This window comes from Sebastes umbrosus, chromosome 11 (assembly GCF_015220745.1).
Source record: "Sebastes umbrosus isolate fSebUmb1 chromosome 11, fSebUmb1.pri, whole genome shotgun sequence".
Lineage (NCBI taxonomy): Eukaryota > Metazoa > Chordata > Actinopteri > Perciformes > Sebastidae > Sebastes > Sebastes umbrosus.
The window spans coordinates 22768515-22790998 of record NC_051279.1 but is presented as its reverse complement, the minus strand read 5'-3'; the positions used below and the strand labels follow the sequence as shown (position 1 = coordinate 22790998).

At 38.0% G+C, this 22484-nt stretch overlaps 1 protein-coding gene across 1 annotated transcript; it reads right to left on the bottom strand.

The window, feature by feature from the left end:
• Positions 1-20628: 20628 nt before the first annotated feature.
• On the bottom strand, positions 20629-21718 carry LOC119496569 (fucolectin-7-like). Its single transcript, XM_037783961.1, has 2 exons — positions 21414-21718; positions 20629-21197 (listed from the first exon to the last, which is right to left on the bottom strand). Exons 1-2 carry the CDS (start codon positions 21653-21655, stop codon positions 21023-21025), a joined length of 417 nt encoding a protein of 138 aa, XP_037639889.1. The 5' UTR covers positions 21656-21718; the 3' UTR covers positions 20629-21022.
• Between the last annotated feature and the right edge of the window lie 766 nt (positions 21719-22484).

The window sequence follows — 22484 nt, the reverse complement described above, 5'->3', positions numbered from 1 at the left end:
GATTCTGTCCTTTGCTGTGATAACATAATATTCCTTCCTGGGAGATGAAAAGGTCACACTCAACAAAGTGAACATCAAGGATGTTTCAATCTTGTGGCAAAATGTCTCCATTTTCAAAAGCCAGACCTTGAACTCACAAGGTGACAAACAGTTCCAGGCTTCAACCCATCACCTTAATCCAACTGCTGGTTGTTAAAATCACCAATTTATCAGATGTCTGTGTTATCAGAAATTACTTGCTCTTGGCAGTTGTGGAAAATTGAAGACTCAATCTGGATTGGGTGGTCAGTTTATTGCTTGAGGTGATTAATTCCTTCATAAAGCTTTTTCCTGGGGACCTCAGAAATATCAGATTTTGAGAAAAAAGTGAATGCTGGGGCAAAAACACTTCTTATCTGCTGATGAACTTTATATTTTTGGAGAACTGGACTCGTTTCAGTCTCATACAAGCCTTTATGGTCTGGATTTCCAGGAATAGTTTTGTGTTGAAGAATCAAATCTAGTTTATTTTTATTTAAATTGATAACTCATTCAATTTGATTTTGTAATTGTTTTTTAATTGTTCCAACAAATTAAATGCAATTACAGTCAGAACTAAAAATGAAGAAATTCTGAATACCGTCATTAAAAGTTTGTCTGGTTTAGTAGCCTCCAACAAGTAGCTTTGCAAATATATAGCTTAGTGTTTTACACTTACATACCTGATCAGAAACCCTGGGGCATTCTGACAAAAAAAAAGCTGTGCCTATCATTTAATGTCCAACCAAGGAAATCCCCATGACACAAAGGATAGTTGTTTCTCTTCAAATTAAATGTATGACATTTAATCTTCTTTGTCAAAGAGAAAAAAAAAACACCTCGCTGAAAAAGAAAATAAGGAAGGATAAAAAAAAAAAAACATCCTTATATTTCATATGTCATCAACACCCATACTGACCTCCAGCACAATCTCCAACAGTCCACATGACATATATGAAACTATTTTTCCTCTTTGCAGTTTGAGGACAAGTCAAAGTCAAACCTATAGCTCATTCCATGTGTGGGTGTCTCGATTCATTTTCTCTTGACTTCCAATTTAGAGAGGTAAAAAAAAAAAAAGAAGTAAACCCCATGGCAGTGACCTCTGCTGTAGGGCCATGAATAATGGGGACTATTAGTTGCAAGGTAGTGCACTCTGAGAAAAGTAGTCATTCCAGCCGCAGGGCTGTTTAATTTAGACATGGCATGGAATGAGACATTTTGCAAAATGTTTTGCATAGGTTAAAAAATATATATCTAGTTGTATGTAGAACATGCTGCAGGTCACAAACATATCTCACTTGCTCTTTTTCTCTGTCCCACAGGGACTTGCTGAATTTCATTGGCTCACATCCTGTTTTTTCCAATCTACCTCCATCCTGCTCAAACATGTACGCCCAAAATATTTTTTTTGATGACACCATTTATAGTTATAATAAGAACCACAGAGTTCATCTTATACCATCTAACTATCATGTTTTCTTTATCGTCCTACAACAGCTAAGCACCCCTGTGTAGACAGGAAGTTTTTTCAGGAATGAATCACAAAGTTGCAAATCTGTTAGAGCTCAGTGACTAATTAATTTAAGGTCACAAGTTAAAACGTGTACAAATGAGTGGAATTAATTCTCAGGTATTCAAAGAACTGTTAAGATTGAGGCTTAAGGTTTGGAAACCTTGAAACCGCAAAAGCAAAGCACGTAGATCAAAATGAAGAAAACAAAGGATGGAAAAAGAATCAGTGGAGCTTCAAAGACTAAATTCTTTCGGTTGAATTGGCCCTACGATAATGATCCATTTAGCCAGTCTGGGAGATTGGCTGCCAAAGGCATGAGGGGGAAATTACTCACCCGTCTCCAGTGGAGAAATGTTTGTTTCCCAGCCTTGCCCTCAAATTATTTCAATCAAAACACAAATTAAGTGCAATTAACGTTGTGCTAAAATGCTCCAAACCAACTGATATGGAATCATTAGGAGTCACCTCAACCACATCTCCTTCTTTCTTTCACCCTCTCCTTGTCTGTGTCTCTTTCTCTCTTCGTCAATGGGCCCTCACTCAGGGTAAACTTCGCACTTCATTAATTAATTCATCACCTAAAAGCTGAGTATTGATTTTCAGTAATGGCTTTACAAATCTGTTGGACACCTAGCTGCAGGGATAATTAAAAAGAATGCGTATCTGCAATAAATCATCTTTAAAAGGGTTAAAAGTCCCACAGGTCGCGAGGGAGGTAGGTTACAATATCAACAAACAGGCCGTAATATCCCCCAGTAATTAAGGACACCAAAGGACAGCTTTTACGATTGTTATTTTTTACCATAGTAACATCAACCAAAGGGAGCTTAATGGATGTCATGAAACACTGAGAAGGAAACTGAATCATTGCAGTAGAGGAACGTAGAGGTGATGTATTGTTGGAAGGTTATTGATTGAGTCAGTGTGAAATACAAGTGACTAAAGGTCCTGGAGAACACAGATTTGAAGTGAATGAAGATAGGCAATTTTGCCTATATTTATGAACAGCATTTCTTAAGTGCAATTTATTCTGCATTTGTTGTATGAGAATTTTTGTGGTAAACCTCCACCATAAAAAAAAATTATATATTTGGTAAAATAATATATAAAGTATTCTCTTATAAATAATGCCAAATTACAGAGAACATGAGGTAATGCCAGCTTTGAGTCAAAGGAGAGTAATTATATGCACATCACATTGGTGCAAGACTATCAGCGTCAATGAAGAAAAAGGAGATTATTGAACTTTTGTGGCCGGCTTTGAGGCACCACTCCTTCGAGCTGGCTATTACTGTGGCGGTTACAAAGCTACTGTCCTCAGTGTGTGGGAAACTGAGTGTGAAGAGACACCTTCACAGGTCACTGAATTAGACTGACCCCATGACACTCAAGTCAACTACATCACCCAAACAACATTTGGAACCAGCTCCAGCTTATAGGGTAAAGCCCAACACGGACGCAAAATTCTTCTTATTTCTGTTTATGTGTCATTATGTTTCTTTTCTGTCATTTTCATAATTGCATCTCTTACGGTATCTTTGCATTTATGTTCCACAAGGTTCCAATAACTTTGTCAATCAAAAGTTGTTATTAGCCATGCTTACGATCTCCTTGTAGAAACCTATTGATTTTGTCAATACAGAATAGATTTTCAATTCCAGTGTCAAACTGATATATCATGGTTTTTTTCGTTTCTTTTCATAGAAAATCAATACAACTAAATGCCATTAGCAAAGTGACATTACTGGTTCAAAATCCCATGTGGTTTTCTGAAGGATTTGCTGATTGCCTGCAAAGTTTAAAAAAAAAAAAAGTATGATTTGATGATTAAAACATCTAAGTAGCCATTTTTCCCCCCATCCTTGGGGATATAGACTAAAAGACTGAGATGAATGTTTTGATATACATTGTTAAGGTTTGTAAGTCATTGATTATATAATGCATGATGTGATCCACAGGCGAACACGTCATCACTCCGAGCAGGATAGAACACAACAAGAAGCTTTGTCCCAGAGAGGGAGGAGACGATGAAAACAGATGTACTGTACTCCACAATGCCTCTTAACACTAATATCTCAATGACTTGAGCTCCAACAAGGTGAATTTGTCGTTGAGCACATGTAAATGTATTCAGCCAACACCTTACATCATAGTAATCACAGCCTTCCTCCACTGGGGCAAGGCCTGTGATTTAAGACAGGAGGCTCTGTTTTATAACACTCTTTAAATTTATTTTTCTCACTCGCTCTGCCTCCATCCCCTCCCTCCTCTTCCCTGTTAGCTCTCTGCTCACTGCTCTCTAACTTGCTTTATATCTTCTCTCTCTCTCTCTCTCTCACACTCTCTCACACACACACACACACACTCACACACACATAGCAAAGGAGAACATAAATCTGGCTAGTGTGCCAGGCTGGGCTATGGACACCATAATTACAGACCATCAAATGAAAGAATTAGTGTCCCTTTTCTCATTGCCATGCACGACTTGCAAGTCCTCTGCAATTCTTCGGCTTACCTTTGCTTTACTCATGCAACAGACTCTCTCTCTCGCTCTCGCTTTCGCTCTCGCTCTCTCTCACTCACGCACACACACACACTTTGGTATGAACATGAACAGATACACAAGCAATTTCACAAGGCTGCAGACAAAAAACACAGTACAAAAATATAGATAAGTGCACACACATGCTTGTGTATCAGCTGACACGTACAAGTGTGCACCTGCATGTGCAATTATGATCTATTCTGTACTCTTCAGCAATGTTTTGAACATATTAGAAGAAAAAAAAATACTGGCTGATGTGGATACTATGTAGACTTCATGCTGTAACTTCTGTATGGCTAGGCCACCACATGTTGTAGGCAGTAGGTGATTTGAGGGGGGATGAGGGGTCTGCTGAAGTTTTTCCATTTCTCTTCATGTTCCTTTGCATATCAAGCAGACTGTGTAATGTGTACAGACGGAATAACAACTATATACTGTATATTAGGGCTGTCAGTCGATTAAAATATTTAATCGTGATTAATCGCATGATGGTCCATAGTTAATCGTGATTAATCACAAATTAATCACACATTTTGTATCTCTTCAAAATGTACCTTAAAGTGGAGATTTATCAAGTATTCAACACTCTTATCAACATTGGAGTGGGTAAATATGCTACTGTATGCAAATGTATGTATATATTTATTATTGGAAATCAATTAACAACATAAAAAAATGACAAATATTGTCCAGGAACCCTCACAGGTACTGCATTTAGCAAAAATCAGAAAACATGCTTAAATCAGATACAGTACCAGTATCTTTACTCTAGCTTTAAAACTGAGCCGGCTACAACCTCCGAAGAATCGATTGCGTTAATGCGTTAAAGAAATTAGTTTTTTAATTTGCGTAACTTCGACAGCCCTAACATTTAATCATGGATCATTGGATCGCTCAGTGTGCCCTGGGCACATGCCTTAACACTATCCAAGTGCGCAAATTATAATCTAGACATTATTTATTACACGATATTCTACTCGTTATTTCTTACAGCACAGATCTACAAGCTACTAGGACGGTGTCAATGCTATGTTATTCCATTGCGCACGGCCCCTGAGTTCTGCACTGTTGGCACACAGTCAGCACAGCCTCAGTTTCATCAACAGAACTGACCCAATGCATGTTGGCTAAATCTTGCTGTCTGTAAGCTTTAGCTGACAGCTAACAACAACAACAACACCTTTCAACACGGATAAATGGATAAACATGCATAGAAGACATTCATTGTTGGATTTATTACTTTTATGAAGTCTTTAAAAAAATACTGTTGTTCCAAGCTGGATTACAAACCGTCTGAAAGGGATATGATCGCACCCGGCAGTAGGTGATATGAGGGGGATGCTGAAGTTTTCAAGAATTTATGACATTGTTGAACTGTCAGAGTGCTCTGAATGTAGGAAGACACCATATTTATAAGGTTTAAGCAGTTTACTCTGCCTTACATTGTTCCTGAATTATTTTATCACATGGCGTTTTTGAAAATGAACCCACTGAAAAGGTGATTATATTTAACCACCATGATTCAATCCTGGCCTCAGTGGTGGTTGTTATCCTTCTCTATTGACTTGCCCTCCTCCATTTGTCATAACATAGCATTTGTCATATGAAGCAGAAGATAAAAAAGGTATTCTGCAAATGAACTTGAGTGATTGTCCAATGTCTGACTGTTTTAAGTCCATCTGGTGCTGAGATTGTTTATTAGCGGTTTCTTTTCCGCTTGCCTTTTAATTTTTCAAAAGAGAAGAGAGGAAACAGCCTAATGTGAAAGCTCTCTTAAAAGGCAAATATGTATTTTATGTTATTAGAATTCCTAATGAATAGCCCATCAGCTCATCTTGTTGCCCAGGTTTATTGACTATTATTTATTTTTATCTGAAAGGAAAATGAGGCAGCATGCAGTGGAATCCCTGTTGTTGAAAAGGTATCTCGTTTTCATGTTATTATTCTTGTATGAATAGTTAATTTGGTGGCCTCAAAGTTTTTATTACAGTCATTTCCCCTTGGCTGCTATTTAACAGAGAGGAGAGGAGGATGAGGCTTTTTATAGGAGGCGTTTAAATATGCAGCATCAACAAGTATTTTTTTTTTAAATATAATCAACGGGGAAACGAGATTGTGTAGGGATGTGGCATCATTAGAAAACAAATGTGGTAGTGGTCTTCTAATTTGTCCCCAGCTTTATCATATTAAATAATTCAAGAACATGGTGATAGCTCATTCTATATGTATATAAAAAAACAATGCTTGAAATGCTCCATGTTATAGCTGAGAGGTCTGCTAAATTGCACTGATTCTTAGTTGCATAAAGAAGTCAAGAGCAGCTCAAGTTTAAAGTTAAAATACAATTGTTGTTTCCAAAGCCTCTTGAATCCGTTGCAGAAGTGTCGACAGCATAAAGATAGTGTTTTTTGCCTCTGTGTATAACACAAACAAATAGGAGAAAAATGTAAAAACTACATAAAAAGCACTAGTTGTACGACTTGATATATTGTCCTTGTCACACCACTCTATAAATCCCTTGTGTTATTTGAAATGCCCCAATCAGAGATCCAGTATGTACAGTACAGATGCTGTGACAGACAGGCAATCCATCCCAATGCCCCGGAATATTCCCTGCTCTGAATTGCCCCAATCACAGACTCACTATGCAGACTCAGCGACAGGCGGGCAATCCTACACCTGTGACAGTAATAAAAGGCTCCCTCCCTTCTGCTTTCCTCTCACCTACCTTTCCTGTCAATTACCACGCCACACATAGATGGAGAACTGCGCATCTCAGCAGTTTGAGAGCCACCTCTACCTGAGCATTTCCCAAGGTTTTGATTGCAAAATCATATGAAAAGCTAGTGGCTTCTGAGGATGGTCCCTGTGGGATGTAAGGGCTTACAAATGGCTGCCTTTAAGTCCTAACTGAACATAACAAGGCCCTGGAGTTAAAACGAAAAAAAAAAGCCCTAGGAGAGCAAGACTGCAGTTGAGGAAAAGCATTTATATTGGAAAAACTAAGACTAAAGAAATGGAATTTTGCCGGCACAATATTTTTCAAATGAAAAGAACGATTTCTTTCACAACAACATGCGTGTGTCCCCGCTACAAAAGAATTGATGTCACTCCTCATTCAAATGAGTAAGTGTTTTCTTTAGTGAAGAAGCTTTAAAGGGGGGAGAAAAACAATGGAGAGATGGATGTGAGAGGTTCAGTTGTAGTGCATGAAGTGACCCACAGGATGAATCAACTACAAAGAAATAATACTATGGCTCTCAAAATGTATGCGATAATAGCACATTAACGCAAATTTGTTTTTAACGCCACTAATTTCTGTAACGCATTAACCCAATCGATCTTTCGGAGGTTGTAGCAGGCTCAGTTTTAAAGCTATAGTGAAGACACTGAATCAAATGAAACTAGAAACTAGGAATCCATCGGTACCAACCATGTCATAGCTTGTCACAAAGGAGGCTAAATAACGCTCCAACCTTACGTTAAATTTTGGCAAGGAAAAACTGGCATGGCCATTTTCAAAGGGGTCCCTTGACCTGAAAATGTGTTCTATGGGTACCCACGGGTCTCCCCTTTACATACATGCAAACTTTATGATAATCACATGCAGTTATAGTGCAATTCAGCACACTGACACACTGACAGCTGTTGTTGCCTGTTGGGATAGAGTTTGCCATGTTATGATTTGAGCATATTTCTTATGCAAAATGCAGTACCTGTGAGGGTTTCTGGACAATATTTGTCATGGTTTTGTGTTTATAATTGATTTCCAATAATACATATATACATATTTTTGCATAAAGTAAGCATATTTGCCCACTCCCATGTTGGTAAGAGTGTTAAATACTTGACAAATCTCCCTTTAAGGTACATTTTGAACAGATAAAAATTCATCGCGAATACTTCTGCAGCACAGAGAGATTGAATTTGGAGATAAAGTCAACACTGAAGATGTCATCCGAGCTGCCAGGAGAATATGACAAGAACTTCTGCCTTTAGAGAGGAAATAATGCTTTCAGAATCAAACACACAGAGAAAGTTTAGGATAAATGACATCCAGCTATACAAATGATCATATTAATGTTTGTGAAGTGCATATTAGGTTTAGTTCGTGCGATTAATCACAAATAAATATTTTCATCGTTTGACAGCCCTAAATAATACATACACATTGCTGTTAAAAAGTATTATTTGGTTGACTTCATTTTTGCAGGAACAGGAAATTCATGGTTATAACCCACTATGTTACCTGCAAATCAAGATAAATGTTTTTTACTTTATTATCCGCAAACATAGTTTCACTATTGTAGTAATTTAGTGCATTACAAGTTGTTAAGATGATAAATTGAACACTAGAATCAACGGTAAATATATCAACTTGTGTATTCTACAACAATACTGTATGTATGAACATGTCCCACTCTCATAAACAATACACAAAGCACAGCATATTTCTGTATAGCGTTGTAAATAGTCATGACTTTATTGCCCACATAAAATATATTTCTATCTCAGCACTGGCTCAATGAATGTCCAGAAGGATAACTTAAACTGAGGATTCATTACCATGTCAATTACTTTGCTATTGTTTTGTTTGTCCCTATTTACATTTTAGTGGCGGGTCTGTGTATTTATACCTAATTGACATTGATTCCACAGAAAGAGGTTGGAGCCCTGCCCATAACACTGTTGTTTCCTCACTACTTGACAGTCAATTACGAATGAATGAATAGACCTGTGTGCTTTGCATCTGTCAACACAGCCCACCACCACCACCCATGAAGTTCACATATGATTTAAAAGCCATGGGTTGCTAGCCATGACATCTCCCCTTTTGTCATAATAACCTTTTCATTTTAGAAGCTTATTTACACATCATGACGTACCGAAATAACAAGAAACGCTTGTGATGTCACTCTGGCTGGTGGGGGTTATAAATATTAAAAGAACCCCAACTGATTCGCATTACCCTGCTAGCTCTACTCCACCTAATAAAGCAATCAGGACTTACATTGGTATGATGCTGCTGGTAAGCCACCTTGCTTACAGGCTCTACCAAGTTTGAGTATGTGTGACAAGGAATGACAAGGAATGACTTCAGAACTCAACAAAAGCAATGGTCCAATTACTATTCTTTAACTGTTTTCTGAGGCGTCAGTTAAAAGAAGAGTTTGACATTTTGGGAAGTATGCTTATTTACTTTCTTACCGAGAGTTACATGAGAAGATTGATACCCAAGCTTAGCATAAAGACTCCAAACAGGGGGAAACATCTAGCCTGGATCTGTCCAAATGTAACAAAAATCGGCAACCATCAGCTCGCCAATTAACATGTCAGAAAAGCAAATGCAGTGTATTTCCCAATTCCTTTAAAAGTATTGCTTTAGATCAGGAAAGATGCACAAATGAATCAATGTTCAGGGTCATTACTGGCCCCATTTCTCACCAATATATCCAATAAATGCAGTTTTAGTTCAAATTACTGTTTACTTTCTTACTACTACATTCTATATGTTGCTTTGCGCAGCTACAACGGCTGCAACTTTCACCTTCTGCCTCACAAACCTCATCCATCAAACACAATGGGACATCCCATTAACTCATTGATTATTCAAATACAGAATCCCACCTGGTAGATCCTTTTGCCTTTCATGGCAGAAGGGGTCAATGAACAAGAGCTGGACAGAAATGAACTCGGATGTAAATGTGTGAGTATCACTTCAGATTTTTCGCACCAAGGGGATGACTGATGACTGTTTTTCTGCCCGACTGCCACAGTGGGTTAAGACAAGGGGCTTTATGATGCATGGACATCCTTCGTTACTAATTAACCTTCATACCACACTAATTAATTAGATTCCAGCAAGGTCAAGCTTTCTAAATGGGACAATTAAGCAGCTTCCTCATACAGTATTGCACAATAAAGAGCTTAACAAAGCCTAACAAAGAGACTGGAATGATGTCTCTACTATACAGAGAAAATGGTCAAATGGTTTGCTCATTTCACCTACTAAGTAAAATATTGTACTTGTGATATCACCATGTGCAGATTTTTTTTGTCAGGATATACCTCAGTATACTTATACGGTTATCTGAAAAATGAAAACCAACAACAACATGTAACTGGTGGAGTGGTACCAAAACAAGAGATACAATGATTTATTCATGTTATTAGAGTAAAAATCCTTTTGTTGTATTCTCAATGTGCATAAGATGTGACAGTGACCAAGGATGGATAGGGGTGAGAAGTTCAAAGAACAGATAATACAAGGAAAGAAAAACACTGTGGTCTGCACTAACACAAAAGAAGGCTTAGCAACAAAATATTCAAATGAAGCAAGGTAATAATGGGGCAATGTGAGCATGCTGTGGGCCAAAGAATGTCTTAACAACACATTAGAGATTTCACTAATGATAGTGGTAGTTGCAAAGCAGTAAACATTAACACACATTTTCATTTTCTTTGAAATGCCTTACAGATCTATTGCAAAAAGAAAGAGGTTGTGAACGAGAGGATGGCGAGATTCAGGAAATTAAGCCTGCATGAGTACACACACACATTTTCACTAGCAGGCGTAATGGACCAGTTGGACAGGACAGCTTGCTTATGTTCAGGAAAAAAACTTGTCAAATAATGACAGAAGCAAATGCAAGTACTACACACACACACAATCCTTTACATACACATGTATAAACATATGCGTGTACAGTATGTGTGTGTGTCTCTTACACATTTGCATGAAGTGCACAAACATGTGAGCACACAGACAGTGGGGTAGGTATCATTTAAAAGACTATTCCCCCTGTACACTTGAGCCCGTATCTGACTAACAGTGTGGAACCAGCCAAATATGGCAGCCAACTGTTCCCCATCCTCAGGCTATCCCTGGACTTGGCCCGAGTACAACAAATTGTATCATTGTGGTGTGCATGTGTGCATTTCTCTCTGTGTGTGTGTACACTGGAGAGGTAGCGCAGAAAACAGTGGGTTAGTGAGATAAAATATGGAATAGTATAGAGTAATGCAGTTAATTTGAGGTTGTACATGTGTGTATAGAGAAATTAAATGGCATCTATGGACTTCATGTGTTCAGACTTCATGTGGTTGCTAGAGGATCAATGTCAGGTCTCACTATTAGTGCTGGAGTAATCAGTTAATTAATCAGTTAGTCGATGGACAGAAAATTTACATACAATTTTGATGAATGGCTGAATTTTTAAGTAATTTATATGGCACAAAACAAGCAATGCTTTTGTAAAATTTGGGGTTTACACTGTTGTTTGGACAAAACATGCAATTTAAAGACTTCAACGAGGGCTCTGAGAAATCGTTAAAGGCCTTTTTCATCATTTTCCAACATTGTTTTATATAAATGTTGGTCACAGCCCTAAAATAATGCTGAAGTTCTCTTCTGTGGTATTGAGTATAATGGAAATATGCCAAGATATGGGAGATATTTACATTTGTACTGCTAGTTAGAAATGTTCTGGTGGCTTGTCAGAAGTCCCCCCTTTCTCCCTGTCATCTAAACTAAGAAAAATTGCAATTTTATATCACTTTTTTTAATTAGGTCATAATGACCCAAGCATCAAGACTTTAAAATCTTAATGTATTTTCTTTCTTTCTTTGCTGTTAAGAACTTAAACACACTGATTTTGTCTCTCCAGGTGTGTGTATGTGTCTACATCTATCTATCTATGAAAGTATGTATAAGTTCTCATGTGGAATTGTGTGTGTGCGTGCGTGTGCCTGTGTGTGTTCATTCAGGCGTGCATGTAAGTTTGCGTGTGTGTGTGTGTGTGAGGTGGGGGTGAGGGGGTGTTCTCCAGATGTCTAACTGTGCATTTGACAGAGATTAATAAGCAGTAACCCCATTTTGGGACTACCATGGGGCTGTAACCCTATATTTTACTAAACCATACATAAATAAAACCACAGGGTGCCATTTGCTGGTAAAGACAAAAGGTTCTTTACACACTGTTGGCGTACTGGAAATTAAGCACATGGTAGAGAGAAAGGGAAATCAGAATTGTTGTCAATGACAGTCAGAAACAGATAGACAGGCAGACAGTTGTTATTTCACTGGGGTCACTTTGAGAACCAAATTCTTCCAGATGGTGTTTTATAAATTTTTATTTATTTCTAGGGAGAGATAGATGACATGGCTGATGAGAATGTTTCTGTGATGCGCTCTGGGACAAATGAAAGGCTGTAAAGAGGGTGAGGCTAAAGAGTCTATTACACAATCTGCTTGGATCACAGTAAGCACTGCAGTTTTTAACGTAATGCCCTTCTGCCTTATGTGTCTTTTGAAGGAATTCTCATTTTGGGAAATAAACTGTCGTACTGAGAATTAGATGAGATCAATATCAATTTCATCTCTGTGTGTTTAGTTGAGGGACTGGTTCACCTGCACCTCCATACATGGCTATTCACTTTAGCCTGGCTTAGACCAAAGATTGGAAGAAGGGTTAAACAGACAACCATCAAAGGTGCCCTTTAACAACACCGAAGATGTTGTGTTTTTAATTAACTTTTAAAAATAAAAAAAAATCTGACACTTTAGTTTTAGGTATCTAGTTAGTTTCAACTTTCAACATTTGCAGTTAACGTATGCAACATATTCTCATACAATGGTTCGTATGATATCTCAGGAAAAAGTCATTCCTCCTTTTTCATTCATTTTCCTACGAATATCCAGCAACAAATGTCAATTTCCACTGGTTACATGCATACAGTCTTTTCAAAATAAACTTTGGTCTTCACAGGAAACAACTTAATTTATAATACTTTCATTTAATTAGTAATACTTTTCATGATCAACAGTAATAAGTTGAATGTATTCTTAAGACACAAAATATTGCATAAGAAGCCTGACTAGTTTTTAATGTTGTTAAGTCCCCCAGTTTGCTCTAAAATGTACTTGTAAGAACAGTGCACAGTTTTCTATAATATTTAGGTCATTTTATCAAGTCTATTATGCATGTGTAACCAGGTGAAAACCTAAGAGAGAGGAGAGAGATCGAAAGTGTGTGTGGGTGTTTGCAAGAGAAAAGAAGGGATAATTAGAGAACACACTTGTATTATATTCATTCATCCACCAGGGAAGTCCAGCAACACAATGCTTTGGCACACAGAGACAAAATGCCACATCTCCAGGTGTAATTTATTAAGGAGTGACGGTAGATAATATGGATGCCCTGGCTCACACTGGAAACAATGTGTTATCCAGTTACCATTACACACAGCTAGCATTGCAAAGGGCTGAGATTAATGATGCACCCGTTTGGTCTATATGGAGTACACATTAAAAGCCAATGGCTTGCATGTATTAGAGCTTATTAAGAGGCCAGAAATGGAGAGAAGGAGAGGTGGTTAGTGGGAGATAGATATTAAAAGAGAGGATAACAGGACGTGAGAGAGAACATGAGAAAATAAAAAAACATCCGGGACAAGAAAGAAAAAAGAAAGGGAAGAAGACAGCCAAAGGAATAAATAGATGAAATATATAAAATGGGAAAGGAGAGACAGAGTGGGAGAAAGTGAATAGTTCATTAGACAGTGGAATACACCCAAGTGCTCCCAGAAAGCACACTAAATTAATCAGATACGTGTACATAGATGCCACAATGCGTATATTATTATCACAGAGACCATTGTCTTGGCTTTACTATAAATTAATGTCCATTACAGAGCAGGGTTCACAATATAGACAATAAAGAAGCATAATCAGGGGACGCATTCATCTCCCATAATGGCAAGAAGTCATTACAGCCATTGCCATTAACAGAGACAGTAGTTCCTCTTGTTAACTAGTGGTAGTATTTATATAAATGTAGCAGGATACAAAGTGAGTGAATGTCCCAACCACTGCTCTTCTTTCCAATAAACAGCTGTTCATCATAGGAACACAAACATCATCTTAAAGAAATAGAGGTTTCAGTGAAAAATGTATCCAAATAACAGAATATTCCCATTCAACACTACACTATTAGCCACAAGTCATTATTAACCACATTATAATTTATTTTAATATGAAAAACATATATTCAATAACCAATCTTCCAAGTACAGACTGAAGTTCCATTCACCACACCATGAAAGAAGGGACTATTTCCCAGACTATTAAGAAATGACTGATAGGGAGGAGTGACAATGATCCAGCCTCTATGACAACCCGCTATCATTACAGTATCAAATGACCCCTTGGGCTATATTACAACCACCCAGTGTCACCAATTACTAAACAAAGATAAGTTGTAATATCGCAGCTGTGCATTTATACTGTCTGTTGTCAAATGTTAATGTTGCATAGAGGTCATTTGGGCACACTTTGAGCCTGTATTGAGGCATTTGATGGACGGAAATACAGTAAATTGCACAGCCAATGATTGGTGGAGAGGTGCTGAGGCAAGACAAGTATAGGGTCGTTATTGTTAGTCATGAAAAGGAATAAGAAGCTAAGATGTATCCTTTTGGGCCAAGACTACTGCTGCAATATCTCAAGTTAAAGTGTATACATTTAGACGGTCCGGTTACAAAATGTACTACCCCAGCTCATCGTGGCTGTGTATACTCTGCAGACTCACAGCAGTGTACACTTTACAGCAGTGTACTCATGTAGACACACACATCTCAAGTTGTGCTCATAGGTTGTGTGGAAAAATACAAATACATACATAAAAATGCTTTTCAAGAAGAATTACAGTATCACTTTACATATTCAAAATGGAACCATAGTAGGTATACTTAACCATTACAGCCCTAGAAATGGTGATCTAATATGTTCTTTCTGTCAACTATTGGGATACGCTTTTGGGCAATGACAGAATCCTTAATTGGTTTAGATAGATAGATATATAATATTATCACCAGAAAATCAATTTACTAATACACAATGACAATACAGTACTACCCTACATTTTTTCTGGCGTGGCAGAAAATTTAAGATTGTTATTTAAGATTATTTCATAATTTTGTAATCACACATCTAAAGTTTGCATTTTTCCTAACTCATAAAATAATCTGAATTGTGTTGCCCACTTTTGCCCAGGGATTATTCTGGTTTAGTATTTAAGGTACAGAGGTGTATTGCTGTAAAAAACGGATCAGAATCAGGTTATAATGTGAAAAGTTTATTGTTATATATAGAAGGATATATATTGTTGACGTTTTTTTTTTACATTATAACAAGATATTTTCATGTTATAATGATATACTATTTATCTTGTTATAACATAAATATTTCCCGTTATAACGTGTTAACTCTTTTGTTATAACAAGAAACTCGTGCTTTTAAAATTTAAGTTTTTAAAAGTATAAGTGGAAGCTACAACTTTGAACTGCAGGAAATTGATAAAAACAAACCCCACAGCTGTTGCAGGACCTCGGTTAAAAATTGGCCCTGGCTACCGTTCGGTTAGCTCTGCAGCTTAAGATGACACACTGCAAGTAAAACATTCCTATGTAAGATTATATTTCCATAGTCCATAGCATTTTTCCTAAATTAATAAATAATCTGAACTGTGTTGAATTGTGGATTTTGCCGATAACATCACGGGATGGAAGTCAATGGATGAATGAACCTGTGTCTCAGACTGCTCCCTGGCCTCCCTTATGGACCTGAAATGACAAATATACAGTCGGGCTAATCGTCAGAGGAGTGCACTTGCTATTACACACTGCACAGCCCCACAGGGACGGTCGAAGGGAAAAGAATGGATAATTTGCTGATCTGGACATATTCTTTCTCTCCCTCTCTCCTGCTGCGGATGCATATGTGTGTCTGTGCCTGAGTCTGTGTGTGTGTGTGTGTGTGTGCGTGCGTGCGTAGGTAGGGAAGTGAGTGTGTGCAGCAGAGGGAAGAGAGAGAAAGAGAATAAATGACTGTAATAAATGAAGATGAACATTCCAGGGCCTCTGCTCTCTTCCTGTGTTTTTCTCACTTTTTCTCTCCCCCCACTGCCAAATATGTATTGATTTCCATGCATATTTATAATCTGCACTGAACCAGCGGGTCTCCAGTGTTTTCAGAGGTGATAGGTCTGCTCCGTGGAGCAGAATCAACAATATCGAACACACATAGAATCTCCAATCCCTCCTCTAAGCTCTGATGATGTAAAGCATTCATTCCCAACTATTCGGGCATTTGTGTAGCTTGGGTATGGTGGAAGGTTGGTTTAGGGTTTTATGTTGCGGTCAAACATTATTTATTCTGTTTTCTCTTTTCAGTTTCATGCTCTAAATCAAACTTAACATGGATTGCTCTAGTCCATTGTGCAGCATTTGTGTGTTGTATTCATTAGCATACATTGTACTGGGTTATCTTGCCTCTTCCGCTCTCCATTATCTGTTCTTTCTGCATGACATTAGATGTGATTATGTGTCTTTATACTTCCGTTACTCAAGTCTTCAAACTGGTTTATGGCACTTTGATGAGACAGCGTCCCCCAAAGAGACCCAACATGATTAATGCTCCACTAATTCTGTGATTAATTGTAATTTTACACAATTATGTTCTACTTCTATACTCTACCTTAACACTTATTCCACTCGTTTCTCTTCCACCTGACATTGAGAGCAACTATGACTTCATCGTTTATTCCCTATCAATAGACTCTTTGAGCATAGAGCTCTCAAAGGGGAGGCACAGGATATAGACAAGAGACGGGTCTCCTAAGTGGCTCTTCATCTGCCTGCTGTCAGGCTTGACCTTGCTCTGATGGCTTTGTGGATGTATGAGTGTGTGTTTCCTTTGTGTATTTTGTGTGTAATGAAAATGTGTGTTGGGTGCTTGTGTGCTAACTTGAACACAATATGTTTACAACTTTATGTGAGCACGGATTGTGTATGTGCTTATAAGCATGTGTGTTTGGGACCAATATGTGTAGTGTCTGACTAATGAAGTACTAAGCCTTAACCATTCAGAGAGAATGTTTCTCGCCTTTCTCCCTCTTTCTCTTTGTGATTTGCTGACTTACGTTCTCTTACCCAACATGTGTTTGACTCTAGGTTTTTTTAGAAATACTGGCCTGATCACTTAATGGACCACAGAGGCGCTGCACAATACACACAAACAAACACGCATGTCACCAACATGAAAAATAAATAAAAACGTATTAATTCAAACATCCGAGACAACCACACACCGTCATGCACAGCCACGGACACATGTACAGAACCAAGATGTATTGTGTTGGTGTCCAGTCGTCCATAGAGTGATTAAATGCTAGGTGGAGCACGAAGCACTCGCGGTTAGAGGGTAGATTTCCCCTGATGCCTCATCCCCTCACTCAGTGGATCAAAATGAGAGACAAGTGACGGAAGGTTACATCAACCAAATGCTATGTTACATGTACTGAATGCACTACAACCCTTTTTCATAGGAGGGCTATGAGGCGCCACACAGCCATTTACCGTTGTACTTATTCTATGACAAAGCACATGAAACATAACTCAGTCGATCAGTTTAAAATGGACTGTGAATAAAACACAGTTTCACCCTCAATTTCCTGGGGTTTTTTTTTTCAAAGTGTTCCAATATAAATTAATCCATGCAAGCAAGAGAAAGCAAGAGCTTAGTTATTTTTGAGCTCTAGTCAAACAAATTGCTGTCCTTCTGCATCCATCCCTGTATCCAAATTGATCCAAATTGTTTTATAGAAAGTGAAAAAATCAACTATAAAATTAATTTATGTTTTAACTTCATATAGTTAATTTTACCTATACTTTATCATGCTCTGTTATGTTGGGTCAGGGTCAGGGTAAGCATCTCTACTCCTTCTTGCTCAACTGCAAAGGCGTTGTAGGGCAGGACTGGCTCTGGAAAGGAGAAGCAGCATCAAGAAAACGAGCATTGGCAGCAGAGGGCACAAGAGCCGCTCTAACTGGTAACTAAGGATGGCTGTAACTACTTAATGGGTTTGTAATGACTTAATGTCCTAGGTGGACATTGTGCACGCAAGCTGCAGTGGTGGTGGTTTCTGAGATGTTGTAGATGTTAATGGTGGTGATAGGATTTGCTGTATACCACATGTCTACGAAAGGGTCTGAAACATGTCTAATTTTTTAACATAGTACACAGAGAAAGACATGCAAGACAACATGCTATGAAAGTTGTGCATGTACAGGTGAAGTTAATGTCAAATTCAACAATGACAGAATACCTCTCTTGACTAGGATTTGACAACAATGGGTTCAACAAACACAGGACTTTCAACCAGGAGAGCAGTGTTCAAGACTGGTGTTTTGATTTGTAAGTTACGTTAGTGATGTTTGTGGCATGTTTTTTAGTGATGTTTGTGACGTGTTTTCTGTACATATTGTACTTAGTTTGCGCATTTATTTGAAGCCCAACCATGGTGTTTTTCATAAACCCAACTAAGTGGTTTTGTTGCCTAAACCTGCGAATTATAGTTTTGTTGCGTAGCGTACAGATGACATGCAAAAAGTGGCGTACAAATTACATGCAAAAAATGGTGAAAATGCGACCTTCCCATGAGATCAGGTTGGAATATTTAACTGTATATTGAACTTATGTGATTATGATGACATCAAAGCCCTCAGGGAAATATAAGACAGGTGGATTGTAGGTTATTGACAAAGGATGTCTCATGTGCTGATCAAGGCGTTTTTTAATTGATCCGTATTGGCTATGTTAAGCCTGTCTTCAGTTTTCTGATCATTGTGTTTTATAATCTTTTGTTACACCACTAATCACAAATGATCCACTGCCCTTCATTAAAACACAATAACCTCTAATACATATAATGCAAGTAGAGACATTTTGACAATGTTGCATCTATTTCAGCAACAGTTTGCTGGTGTAACACATATCTAAAGTGCTGCATTTGGTTGAAAACTGTATTTTAAGTGATTTGTTCATACTGGGGATGAAAAGAGGATGTCTAAATCCTATCCAATCCTCTCTGCCAGCAGTGACAAAATAAGACTCTACTCTCTATGGATATCAAACAAAGCAGCAAAACTACAGTGCAAACAAGGTATATTGTCTTAATGCATAATTACGTAAATGGCTTGACTAATTTTATTATTGACCTAATTGATTATAGATAATAATAGTGATAAGTGAATTAATAAAGGAGCAATTTTGTTTTCAGAAGACATTTGTCATGGGTATACGTTTAGCAATTAGGATTGTAAGTGAAGCATGATGGTATGATCAGTGTTTACTGTGGTTGTTTTTTAGAGAGAGAGTGGTGACAGTGAATATTCGTCCTGGGGCACCAGAATGGCAGAATAAGCTCTTGGTACATTTGAAATTCACCATCTTCCAAAAACATGGTATGCCACAGTCTTGCACTTGCTTTTGTTCTTGCAGACCGACCCATTTTCTAACTTTTTAAGAGGCATAGGCTGCATGGATGTGGGGCTGTCAGCCCATCTCTTTTACCCCCTGTTGACTAGATGATTTATTTGGCCCCAATGAAGCATTGATGTATGCTGGAGAAAGGTTTCCACAGCAAGTTGTTATATCCAAGAAAGACACCTCTGCAGGCAAAAAAAGTGTGCGCGCATGTGCATGTACGTGTGTGTGTGTGTGTGTGTGTGTGTGTGTGTGTGTGTGTGAAATGGTGGTGCGTGGGGTTGGGCTACTACCGACCTCCCTCTGACAGTGGCCCAGTGATGGAGCATCCATGTTGGAAGTATTGCTGCCGGTGAGACTGATGGATGATGTGTCATATCTGATGGTAGAAATACCCAGAGAATAGGTCTGACATATGGATGTGCTGCAGTAATACAGTGGTACAACTAGGCGCTGAGAGGGAGTGACGGACAAAAGAGATGGGGAGTTGTGAGCATGAAGAGAGGGTAAGAAAAATAGAAATCTACAGAAAATGTGTACATTGGTGGTCTTTGAGATTACAAGGGGGGGGGGGGCTGGATTAAGTTATGTCAGACTGCTTCTCATAGGTAAAATAGTTGCTATTTTCTCTTTGCAATATTTCCCAAAAAAAACTGTAAGAATGCTCAGTGAATATTTAGTGAAGCCCCTTATTATGGGGTCTGTAGCAGGTTAGCAGGCTCAACGTGCTGTATGGAAATTTCACTCTGTGCATGAAATTTGCATGCTTGTCTTGGAAAAAATGGGAAGGTGAACTTGTACATGGGCCAGAAGAGAGAAAAAAAGGGCAGCAGGTATGTCTGCCGATTGCTCTATTACACTTTCGTGAGTCAGCTTTTAAGGTCTATATTAATATTTCTATGTTATGTGATTATTTTTTTCCCACGCAAGCACAACCTGAAGTGAAACAAAAGTCCACTTTCTTTCTCTACAGTCTATTTGGCCATTAAGGAAAAGTATCATGGAAATACCATGAAATATTGGCATGGCAATTTGGTCACAATTTCATAGTAAAACCATGGTACTGTATCAACACAACAATACTATGATATTGTACAATACTATTATAAAATATCGTGTGCAAGCACAATGTACAGATATCAAATTTAAACAGAGGAAAAACAATGGCACATCAAACTTTGAATGTAAATATGACTTATTTAACAGAAATAGAAACTCCAGTCAATCTATAAATGATTTATTCAAAGAAATGACACGAATAACAAGGTTGAGTCAGAGAAAACTTTCTGAAACATTTTGTCAATACTTAGTTATTTCTTTCTTTAGCAACACACCAGGGCACACCAGGACACACCAGGACACACCAGGACACAGGGCACACAAGGACACGCCAGGACACACCAGGACACACTAGGGCGTTTAAAGGCTACTCTATGTCCAGATAGATTACACCTTGTTAATAGCAGTCAGCTGAATTGACATCAATTAAACATTGCTACAACAGTCATTGATCATAAGTATAAATATTCCATTGAAGGAAAAGAAACCAAAACATGGATACCTGTAGATTAGCTTTAAAATTAAGTGGACATGAGTATGAGGAATTATTTCTGACTCAGTTGCAGGAATATTCAGTGGAATCATCTGATTCTGTCCCAGTGACTTCCACCTCACACAGTGTCAGGATTTTTTTCGCTCCAGGAAGCACAATGTTTACATAACGGCCTTGCATTCCTTTACATTGAAAGGTTTCGGTGGCCCCGGCACGGAGAGACGAAATAACAGCACAACTGATGAAAAAGAAAACAGAATTATGCATAATACTATGTTATCAAATAAAAAAAATACATATATCTCACCAGAAGTTGTATTTAGATACTTATGTTGCTGTTGTGGTGAACAATATGCGTTTCTGTTTAGAAATGATGTGTATATCTAGTGCACTGATTTCCTGTAACTTACACAACCAATCAAATGTTTAAATCTAATATAAGAAAGACGGTTACCTGGGATTGCCATTGCCATTGTCATTGAGGGAATTGCCAATGCGGATCTGAGCACCATTGATCCTAGTGTGGCAACAATCTCTTCTGTTGGTGATGGTGACAGTGGTGATTTTATATGTCTTCAGGAGGTCCAGTCTCCACCAGGGTTTTTGTTCTGCTCTTGTGTGGGTGCAGGAGTTGTATCTCCAGATGTTTGCACGATTTCCATCAATGGCCCTTTCAGGGACGCCATTATGACTCATGGAGGACTGAGTCACTGTTCCACCTCTAGCAATATTATTACCTGGACAAAGTTATAAAATGTGTTATTAATGATAGTTTGAGGAAGGCACAGTAGTATTACATATATTGATCAGACCAAAGCCACCAAATGACAGGCAGTCAGCAGGTTGAACTTGACTGTCTGCTCAGTCAAGTTCAATCTGCTATTGGACATTTTATATGGTACAAATCAGCAGTTGGAACAGTGTTTAGTTATGAAATGTGATATTGAAGATAGATTGAGAAAAGCACACATTATACACATGTATATTAAATACTAAAATTGAAATGTATTGGGGTATTATCAATAATTAGATTTAACCAGTTCAAAGAATAATCTCACCAACGGGGGGGACCCTTTTATGTCCTTGAAAAAACCAAAAGTGGCCACTTGTCTGTCCTAGAACCACCAGCAAGACAAAGACCAAAGCTGGATTCATCATTCTGTGGAGCAAGTATACACTCATACTGTTAGTAAACCTTAATTTAAAGACCTATGCATTTATACACAAATACTATATTTTCAGATTTAAATTGTTTTATGTTGCTGTTTATCCTCCTCATACAATACATTTGTTTAGCTGCCAACAAAATGATATAATATTTAACCACACACCTAAATAAATAAAATTACAAAACATAAATTGTATTTGAACCCCAACTTCAACTAAATGAAAAGTCTGTCTAAATTAAAGATCTGTCTAAGTCACTAGTCACAATAGACTGGGAGGTTAGTGGAAAAATACAAGTCAGAAATGTATTGGGCCAGATATGATTATATTTAAAAATCGGATGAGGCCCAGATGGATG